At 40.8% G+C, this 10,755-nt stretch overlaps 2 protein-coding genes across 2 annotated transcripts in view; both read right to left on the bottom strand.

The window, feature by feature from the left end:
• LOC123509727 (glycine-rich cell wall structural protein-like) overlaps nucleotides 1-1,454 on the bottom strand; it is a 3,659-nt gene extending 2,205 nt beyond the window's left edge. The window contains exon 1 of the mRNA XM_045264246.1: nucleotides 1,304-1,454. Coding sequence (XP_045120181.1) covers nucleotides 1,304-1,306 — 3 coding nt within the window. The 5' untranslated portion in view covers nucleotides 1,307-1,454. The remainder of the gene's footprint in view (nucleotides 1-1,303) is intronic.
• Nucleotides 1,455-8,684: 7,230 nt separating this feature from the next.
• Nucleotides 8,685-9,781, bottom strand: LOC123509726 (keratin, type II cytoskeletal 1-like). The gene is made up of 2 exons (XM_045264245.1): nucleotides 9,597-9,781; nucleotides 8,685-9,504 (listed from the first exon to the last, which is right to left on the bottom strand). The coding sequence occupies exons 1-2, from the start codon at nucleotides 9,597-9,599 to the stop codon at nucleotides 8,830-8,832; spliced, it is 678 nt and encodes a 225-aa protein (XP_045120180.1). The 5' UTR covers nucleotides 9,600-9,781; the 3' UTR covers nucleotides 8,685-8,829.
• Between the last annotated feature and the right edge of the window lie 974 nt (nucleotides 9,782-10,755).

Below are 10,755 nucleotides of genomic sequence, written 5' to 3'. Positions count from 1 at the left end.
TGTGTAGTTTGTTGTGTTGCTTGTAGTTTTCGTTGTTGTTTGTGGTTGTTTGTCTAGTATTGAGATTTTTTTTTATTTTTAAGTTTATTTGTTTATGTCAGTATGTCGGTATGTCGATGTGTCAACCTTCGTTTTGTTTTGTTTTTTGTTTCTCTCTCTCTCTCTCTCTCTCTCTCTCTCTCTCTCTCTCTCTCTCTCTCTCTCTCTCTCTCTCTCTCTCTCTCTCTCTCTCTCTCTCAACACTCCTTTAGTGACCATACAGGACTGAAATCACAAACCACTCAAAAAAAAAAAAAAAATAGATTAAATATAAAGTAAGATAAAAAAAGGAGGCAAAGAGGCGGGAACGAAATCAATCCAAGCCACAAAGCTCAAAATTCTAAGACAGAAAAAAAAAAAAATGTGAACTAAACCTAGAAATGTAAAATGAAATAACTTATGGACAAAAGAATCCAAAAAAATAAGAGAGAGAGAGAGAGAGAGAGAGAGAGAGAGAGAGAGAGAGAGAGAGAGAGATAACATCAACACACACATATAAAAAGACACAAAGAAAAGTACCACAATAAAGAAGAAATAGAAGGAACAGTAGAGAATGATATAGAAAAGAAATGACAGACGAACAGACAACACAAACACACAAACGCACATACGAAACAGCGAAAAGAAGAAGGTTGAAGAAAAACGAAGAGGAGGCAAAACAGGACTAGCAAACATACCAAAGGAGAAAATCACTTAATGCAATGAAGAAGTAAAAAAAAAAATAAATGACGAAATGAAGAAAAAATAGAAAAAGAGGAGACGAAACAACACTAACGCACACACAAAATTACAAAAAAAAATCTTAAAACAACGAAGAAGAAATAGAAAAATAAATAAATTGAAGACAAAGAGAAGAAAATGGCAAAGAACAAGGACAGCAAGACAGCTACTGAAGACGAAGAGTAGAAAAAAAAGAAGAAAAGAAGACAAAATAACATTAACACACATTCGAAAAAGAAAAAAACGCGCAAAACAACGAAGAAGAAATGAAAAATGAAATAAATTGAAGACAAGAGCAGGAGATAGCAAAGAGCAAAGACACGAAGACATATACGGAAGAAGAAAAGAAGCAAAAAAAAAAGAAGAAAAAGAAGATAAAACAACACTAGCACACATACGAAAAGACAAAACAAAAACAAAAACACGCAAAAAAACGAAGAAATACAAAAATAGAAAACGAAGAGAAAAGGCTGGCAGAGAAAGAAGCCACGAAGACACAAGGAAGACAACCACTGAAGGAGCGAGGGAATTCCCAAGCACTCACCATGGTTCCTTGAGGGTCTCCTGAAGGGAAGTGTTGTGCATCCCTTGAGACACCCTCGCGTTATATACCTGAGCCCAGCGCGGCCCCGGGACCCCAGCCTTAACATAATGGGTGGATGCGTGTAGCTAACCACCACCTTCTCGGCTCACAACCACGGGTGGAATTATGCACAGTAGTAGCGTGTGTCAAGGAGCAGTGATTGGTGCTTTAGTGCGTGTGTGGGTGTAGCTAGGAGTGCGTGGACAGAGGATAGGGAAGGTGGAGGGGAGGGTGTCTTGTGGATGGGTGGGTAGGTGGGTGACTAGGTGTGGGTGTTTCAGTTTGGTGGACACAAGACATGTATCTGTATCTATATGTTCCTGTTCGTGATCATATCAGTCAAGGGCACGGATAGACACACACACACACGCCCACACACACCCACAAATACACCAATAATTATCTTTTTTTTTTCGGTCTTTTGAATTCCTTATAGTGGTTTTATATTTTCTTCCCTCTCCCCCTCCTCGCCTCTCCTTTGCTCTCTCGTCATTTTATTCCGCGAAGAACAAAATTTTGAATGTATAGAAATTGCGTGCGAAACTTTACCTTTTTAATATTTTGTTTTATTTCATTAGTTTGATTTGGATTCATTTTTATTTCACCATTTGTATTTTTAATTTATGTTATCATTATCATTAGTTATAAAGCTAGTAGTTTGTTTATGTTTGTTTCTTAGCTATTTATTGCTTGTGAAACCCTTATCACACCTGAACTCCGAAATATTGAAAGTAGAATCTGTAATAATCAAGTTATGGACCTGACCAACAAGTGCAAGCCAGAAGTGATACGCGAAAATTAATGAATCAAATCAAAATATAGAAAAGCAAACAATGGATGCAAACTGATTATTACGAAGAAACAGAGGACTAGTTGCAGAGAGAAAAGCAAAAGAAAAGTTTAGGAGTGAGAGAATTGAAATAGAAAATGAAAAGAAAGTAGAGGCAAAACAAAAAGAAAATAGAAAAGAAAATTTGAAGAATAGACGATATAGGAAAGTAAATGAGACGTAGAAGAATAAGAAGATAAATGGCGTAGGGAAAGTAATAAAGATAGAAGAAAAAGAAGAAAATTGATATAGAAAACAGCGGAAAAGTTGTAACCAAACGAAGAAGAGAAATAAAAAGAAAAAATAGGAAAGAACAGGCGATATATGAAGTGAACTAGACGAAGGGACAGAGAAGAATAACAAAGGCAAAGGTAGAAAAAAAAAAATACAATAAACAGAGAATAGGCGAAGGAATGAAGGAAAACAAGGCAGGAAACAGAATAATGCGAGGGAAAGAAAGAAGGACGATCAGAAAAGGGAATATTGATAGTTATTGAAGGCCGCCGCCATTGTGAGGTTACAGGAGGAGGAGGAGGTGGTGGTGGAGGTGGAGGTGGAGGTCGTGAAATGCCGTATTGGTCGTGGTGGTAGTAGTAGTAGTAGTAGTAGTAGTAGTAGTAGTAGTAGTAGTAGTAGTACTAGGCCTAGCAGAAGTAGTTGTAACAGTAGTAATAGTAGTAGTAGTAGTTATAGTAGTAGTAGTAGTAGTAGTAGTAGGAGTTGAAATAGTAGTAGTAATAGTAGTAGTTGTAGTAGTAGCAGTAGTAGTAGTAGCAGTAGTAGTAGTAGTAGTAGTAGTAGTAGTGGTAGTAGTGGTGGTGGTGGTAGTAGTAGTAGTAATAGTAGTAGTAACAGTAGTAGTTGTAGTAGTAGTAGTAGCAGTATTATTATTATTATTAGTAGTAGTAGTAGTAGTAGTAGTAGTAGTAGTAGTAGTAGTGTAGTAAGTAGTAATAGTAATAGTAGTAGAAGAAATAATGGTAGTTGCAGCAACGGCAACTTAATTACAAAACTATAAACAGAAAGCCTCGAAAAACACTCCAATAATAATAATAATAATAATAATAATAATAATAATAATAATAATAATAACAAAGAAATATGTACAAAGGAGTAAGTAAAAAAAATAGAAACAAAACTCAAGCCAAAACCAAATATTGACACACACACACACACACACACACACACACACACACACACACACACACACACACACACACACACACACACACACACACACACACACACACACAGGTATTCCCTAACGATGTGCCAATGAACCTGCAGGTAATTGGGGTACAGGTGCATCACATCCTGGAAGCTCAAGGTCACACTGCACACCTGGAGGCTAATAAGGAAGGTAGGCTGAGGGAAGGGAAAGGAAGGGAATGTAGGCTGAATGAAGAAGAGAGAAGGTAGGCTGAAAAATAGAAAGGGGGGATAATATAGCGTAAAAAAGGAAGAAGGAAGGTAGTGTGAAGGAGTGAAGGAAGGAATAGGTTGTAGGAAGGAGAAAGAAGAAGGGAGAGAAAGAAGTCTGCAGGGAGAAGCAAGGTAGGATAAAAGTGGAAGAAGGAAAGGTAGGATAAAGGAGAAAAAAGGGAAAGGTTGGCTGAAAGAATGAAAGGAAAATAAGATTAAGGTCTAGAAGAAAAAAAGGGAATTAGAGAGCAAGAGAAAGGAAAGGGATAAAGGAGAGAAGAAATGGAGGGAGGTGAAAGGGAAAGGAAGGTAAGCAAAGGAAAGGTGAGGATAAGATGAAAGCGAAGGAAAATGGGAGAGAAAGATGAGAAGGAAAAGGGAAAGGGATGGAGAGAAAAATTAACTAAAAATGAATAGGAAAAAAAGGAAGTGAAAGAAAGAGAAGAAAAGGAGAATGAATAGGAAAAAGGAAGTGAAAGAAAGAGAGAATAAAAGAAAGAAGGAGAATGAGTAAAGAAAGGAAGAAGGAAAAGAAGAATAAGAATGAAAGGAAGAAGGAAAAGGGGAATGAGAATGAAAGGAAGAAAGGAAAGAAAGGAAAATATGAATAAAAGAAAGAAGGAAAAAGAGAATGAGAATGAAAGAAAGAAAGGAAAGGAGAATGAGAATAAAAGGAAGGAAAATGAGAATGGGAATGAAAGGAAGAACGAAAAAAAAGAAGGAAAAAGAGAATGGGAATGAAAGGAAGAAAGAAAAGGAGAATGAGGATGAAAGGAAGAAGGAAAAGGAGCAACGGAAGATAGGAAGAGAAGAGAACGGTGGGTTTTTACGCTAATTATCAACTTCCTTACTTACGCCATTTACTTCCCTTTCTCCTCCTCCTCCTCCTCCTCCTCCTCCTCCTGCTCCTCAAGTTCCTGCTCTTCCGGATGCGACGTGATTGGTGTGTCCTGAGGATGTGGAGGGCGGCCTATCCTGCGGTGGCCTTGAGTAGGATGTCTCTCGCTCCTACCAGTGCAGGACACGTATTCCTCCCATCCAAAGCTCACATTCCTCCTTGCGTCTTCTTCGTGTGTGTGTGTGTGTGTGTGTGTGTGTGTGTGTGTGTGTGTGTGTGTGTGTGTGTGTGTGTTCTTTGGTAGTTTTTCTTTTTTTTCGTGAGTTTTTGCTTAATTTTTAAATGAATTTGAAGTGATGATGGAGAATAACAATAACAATGATAGTAGTAGTGGTAGTAGTAGTAGTAGTAGTAGTAGTAGCAGTAGTAGTAGTAGTAGTAGCAGCAGTAGTAGTAATTATTATTGTTCATTACCTTATTTATTTTTTTTAATCTTCTAAGGGACTTGCATCTCGAGTGACATACAAAGCAGCATCCCTTTCATCGTACACATTAAGCAAAATCAAATAGAATAACAATGGATTAAAGTGGAAGAATGAAAGAAAACGTAAACCAGTGTCAACGAAAATGTAACAGAGAAAACGTTACAGTGAGGAGGGGAGACGGAAGAAGAAGTGGGAAATGGAGAAATGTTAGACAGAAAAAAAATCAAGAAAATGTCAAGAAAGAGAACGAAACAATTAGATATGAGAGAGAGAGAGAGAGAGAGAGAGAGAGAGAGAGAGAGAGAGAGAGAGATATAATGCTGATTCATGTACCACTATGAATGAGGTTGACGTCTTGGTGAAAGAAGGTGAGGGACATTCTCTCTCTCTCTCTCTCTCTCTCTCTCTCTCTCTCTCTTATCTTGCTTATATTTCCCATTTATCCTACGCTATCAGTGTAATGAGGACAGTGTTGGTGGGGAGAATCCTTTACGCTTTCCTATCTCTTTTTTCTCCACATGCAGTTAACCTCAGTAAGAAGCGGCATTCCAGTGTTCTTGTGACTATTTATCTCTCCTCCTCCTCCTCCTCCTCCTCCTCCTCCTCCTCCTCCTCCTCCTCCTCCTCCTCCTCCTCCTCCTCCTTTCACTTTCGTATTCTCATTTTCTTGTCTTAGTTGTAGTGGCTTAATCTGTTCCTCCATGTTCTCTCTCTCTCTCTCTCTCTCTCTCTCTCTCTCTCTCTCTCTCTCTCTCTCTCTCTCTCTCTCTCATTACTGTCTTCTTTGTGTATTATGTTACTCAACCACCTGTTTCTTCTTCCTCCTCCTCCTCCTCCTCCTCCTCCTCCTCCTCCTCCTCCTCCTCCTCCTCCTCCTCCTCCTCCTCCTCCTCCTCCGTTGCATACTCAATTTCAGGTATTTTTATTTTCTGAGTTTCGAATTACGAATGTGTTGAGTAATTATGAAGCTTTCGTCATCATCGTCGTGGGTAGTAGTAGTAGTAGTAGTAGTAGTAGTAGTAGTAGTAGTAGTAGTAGTAGTAGTAGTAGAAGGTGTATATGTGTATGTGTTGTTTTTCACCTGGAGCTTAACTGACTCTATGTTATTTATCGTTTATTTGTTTCATTTATTTATTGTTTTTTATTAGTTTATTTATTTATTTATTTATGTATATATTTATTTTTATTTCTTTATCTTTTTATTTATTTTTTTGTTTATTATTATTATTATTTATTTTCTCTCTCTCTCTCTCTCTCTCTCTCTCTCTCTCTCTCTCTCTCTCTCTCTCTCTCTCTCTCTCTCTCTCTCAGTATAGGTTACCTCGATAACGCACCATTCAATCCCCATCACCGTAACACTTGGCGCGGAGAACACAGAGATAGGAACGCGTGAATCAGAAAACAGTGAGTAGCAATTATGAAGTAAGACTCGTGAAAAAAGACAGGTAATTAGTCTCACCTGGCCTTACCTTGAGTCTCTACCAGGTGTGATGGGGAGGTACTGATGTGTTGAGCTGTACTGTATTCTAGGTCGGACTTTTGAGAGAGAGAGAGAGAGAGAGAGAGAGAGAGAGAGAGAGAGAGAGATTTTCCTGTTATAGATCTACCTATGAATTCCTTTCTCCTTTTTTCTTTCTTTATTTTTTTTCTTTTCTATTTTGTTTTTATAAACGGAGAAAAATGACAAGCTCACACACACACACACACACACACACACACACACACACACACACACACACACACACACACACACACACACACACACACACACACACACACACACACACACACACACACACACACACACACACCCTAAAGACCCTTGCCAAAGTTTAACGCCTCGCTGACGACCTTTCATAATTACAACACAAAAATCCCCAGTATTTAACACCAAACAGCAGAGGTCACAGCGATACAGCAAGGCCTGGTGCAAGGTGGCGGGCGTGTCGGAGCCAGGGTTAGGAGGGCGGCGTTCATCTGGTCGAAAATAACTTGCTACGTGTGGAGATCGAACCTTCAACCTTTTATCCAGGAGTCCAAGGCCAGATTAATCAAAGAGTGCATTGGCAGGTGCACGTGGGTGTTGAAGGAGGATCGAGGGTATAAGACTTGATGTAAATGTTGGTTTATGGGTGCAATGAAATAAGACTTGTTTGTAATGGGTTTGAACGAGACTCGTGTTTTGAAACGCTTTGCTCTCTCACTGTGATTGTTTTCAAAGGCCACAGAGGTGATTGGCCGGTTTCTCATGTGTTTCTCTTGTTATTAACGTAATGTTTAGCTCTCATCACGACGTTTTCAAAGGCCATTGAAATGATTAGCCTCATTCTCAAATGTTCCTCCTGTTATTAACGTAATATTTAACTTTCATCACTACTTTTTTAACCTCCACAGTTCCATGACGTGCTTCCATAATTTTTTTGCTTATTATTTGGTGATTTTATACAGCTTCAGAAATTCATGTAGGGATTAAAATAGTGAAAACTTTAGCTATTATTTTGTGACCTCCATAGACTCTTCCTAATGTCAATAAAATGGTCTAGTCATTCACAAATCTGAAGTTAAAACTGGATCCCAGTATACTGAAGGGTTTAGAAGGCTACAGGGATGTTTATCCAGCTAGATTCGCGAGAGTTGTCTTTGCTGACAACATAAAAATCTTATTAATCTGCCACAAGAACTGTAAAACATCCCATCTTGCTGGTAATGTAATGTTAATATTACGCTAGAACCATAAAAGCACCCTGTGTACCTTTAACTTTAGTCTGTGGAAAGTATTGTTGGCTCTATATACGCCCCTAAATAAGGCGCTGAAGGAGTGAGTAGAAGGTTGGTTCCGTCAGGTTATTCCTCACTGGAGTACCGCAAAGATCCCGTAGCGTGCGGGTGAGTATTTTAGTGTGTCCTTGGGGTTGCAAGCGTGCTGAGATATACATACACAAATTGAATGCAGTATATGGTCTTGATTTACAGGGAAAAAAACATAAGAGAAAAAGTAAGAGTTAAGGGATAGAATGTAGTTAATTGAGTTGTATTTCGTGTATTTGCTCTTATTTTATCAATTAGTTTGTTAATTTGTTTTACCTAACCTAACCTAACTTAACCTGTTTATTATTATTTGTATTTTTTATGCGTATTTATTCACTCATTGCTGATTTTATCTTAGATTTGTTGATGATTTTCAATTTTTTTATTTCTATATTTATTTTATTCCTTAGTTTACAGTTTATTTAAATTCACTGTTTTACCATTTAATATTTATCATTACCACCACCGCCGCCGTCGCCGCCGCCGCCATCACCGCCACCACCACTACCAGATCCACCTCCACCTTTCTAAAAGTCGAAAATGTCAGTAGAAAAAAAAATCCATTTCACACACACACACACACACACACACACACACACACACACACACACACACACACACACACACACACAAGATATGATGAAATTCTAAATAGCAGCATAATATTGAGGGTAATTGTTTGACAAATTTTATATTTTCTGAGAAATGAGAGTGGTTTGTAGATGGAGGGTTGAATGAGGACTGGAGGGATGGCGTGTGGGAGAACCAGAGATCGGGTTAAAAGTGTTGATAATTGTGGCTGCAGTGTTGTTGTTGTATTGTTTTGGTGATGTTCATGTGATATATGTGTTTTTCAATCTGTGTGTGTGTGTGTGTGTGTGTGTGTGTGTGTGTGTGTGTGTGTACTTGCGTATGCGCGCGTGCATTTACGTTCACTGAAGGATCAGAAATAAGCATATCTATAGTACTCAGAATGTTTAATTAGTCTTTATCATAAATAGATTGAACTCGATTCCTATCGTGTGTTGGTACGTTGCCTGTGAAGTGCAGGCGTGGCGTGCTGTAGGGAGAGGCGATGGTGTGCCGTGTCCCTCGCTGCATCGCCTCAATATCCGTACCTATTTCCCAAGAAGTTGCCGCGGAAGAAGGTGTTGCCTCCTGATCCGTAGCCACCGGAGCCCAGGCTGATGACCCTCCTGCCGCCAGTTCCATACCCGGAGCCACCGGAAATCACACTGACGCCGCCAGTTCCGTAGCCGCCGGACCCTCCAGAAATCACACTGACGCCGCTATTTCCGTAGCCACCCAGACCGCCAGAAACCACCCTGACGCCGTTGTTTCCATAGCCACCTAGGCCGCCAGAAACCACCCTGACGCCGTTGTTTCCATAGCCACCCAGGCCGCCAGAAACCACCCTGACGCCGCCATTTCCGTAGCCACCTAGGCCGCCAGAAACCACCCTGACGCCGCCATTTCCGTAGCCGCCCAGGCCGCCAGAAACCACCCTGACGCCGCCATTTCCGTAGCCGCCCAGGCCGCCAGAAACCACCCTGACGCCGCCATTTCCGTAGCCGCCGTTGCCGATGCCAGAAGCGTAGGTGACGCCGCCGGAGCCGTAGCCGCCAGAGCCCAGGTTGATGACTCGAGAGCCTCCATTTCCATAACCACCATTGCCGAGGTTGACGAAGGTTGATCCGCCAGATCCGTACCTGTTAGACACGATGCCTGCTGCGTTGCAGGACACCAGCAGCGCGAGGCTGAGTGCGACCACCAGGGCGTTCTGGGGAAGGAAGAACGTGTGAGAGAAATAGCAGGCCAGAGTGCAGGAGACGCCACAGCAGGATGAGGAGAAAGGAAGATGAGAGGACCTACCATAGTGCTGTCTGTTGAGCTGCAAGTCAGACTGACCTGCTCTCTGTACGCAGTGCTCACATTTATAGTTGGGCTCGCAGGCCGCGCCACGGGGTCAGACGCCGCCCCGAGTACGGATGGAAAGGGGCCAGACCAGCTGTGTTGAGTCACTATAAGATTTCTTCTTTTTTTGTGAAGAAGGAAAAACGAAAGTGTCTATTTGGTTATATCTAGCATCAGGGGGTGGGAGGTGGGATGAGCCTTATGACCTGCCCTGCTTCAAGTGATTTTGCTGGTGTTGCTTTGGCGGCCGCTTTCGTTAATCTTGTATTTTTTTTTTTTTTGAGTAACTTGTAAAATTTATCCATCTTTCTCCTTCGTCACCCCTTCGTCAGCCCATCAGCTGCTAACACCCCTCCACTACTCCTCCGGTCACCTTCCGTACCACTCCCTCCACCGACCCTCCCTCGTCCCATCACACACCTCTACTTCACCCTTTCGTCAGTGGCTCTAACATCCTCTACATTTACATTCGAAGAGCTGTGGTTTTCAGATTCAGACCTTGTGATTTGCGTGTTTCTCTTTTTGCGTGTGTCTTCAAATCACTTTAATAAGAAGAAATGTTACCATATCACATTTTTCTTTATTTTCTATTTCCTTCCTCATCCTTATTTCTTTTCCCTTTTCTTCAGTGTCTCTTTATTCTCTCTCTCTCTCTCTCTCTCTCTCTCTCTCTCTCTCTCTCTCTCTCTCTCTCTCTCTCTCTCTCTCTCTCTCTCTCTCTCTCTCTCTCTCAGATAAACTCATCCATACCTTTCTGGGTAAGCATGTTATTGTTAGTTGTTTGGTATTTACTCAGATGAACGTTGATTGGTTAATTGGGTCACGGCAGCACAGGAAGGTCACGCAGCGCTGTTGGTCTTGATTGAATAGCTGCTGAGTTTCAGGTATCACGGTGAATCATCATCTTTTCTGTATTTTTTTAAAAGCTACGTATCTTTGAGTATAAATTTTACTCATTAATTTATATTTTAATTCCCCACATTTCGCTCTTTCTTCATCCCTTATACTAGCTCTCTCTCCCTGTCTCCCTCCCTCTTCCTCCATCCTTTCTTCTCTCTTCCTCCATCTCCTGCCTTCATCTTTATTAATCCCCTTCTCTCGTCTCTCATTCATCCCT

Source organism: Portunus trituberculatus, chromosome 27, assembly GCF_017591435.1.
Source record: "Portunus trituberculatus isolate SZX2019 chromosome 27, ASM1759143v1, whole genome shotgun sequence".
Taxonomy (NCBI): domain Eukaryota; kingdom Metazoa; phylum Arthropoda; class Malacostraca; order Decapoda; family Portunidae; genus Portunus; species Portunus trituberculatus.
Note: the sequence above shows the minus strand (reverse complement) of the source record. Positions and strands in the feature narration are given on the sequence as shown.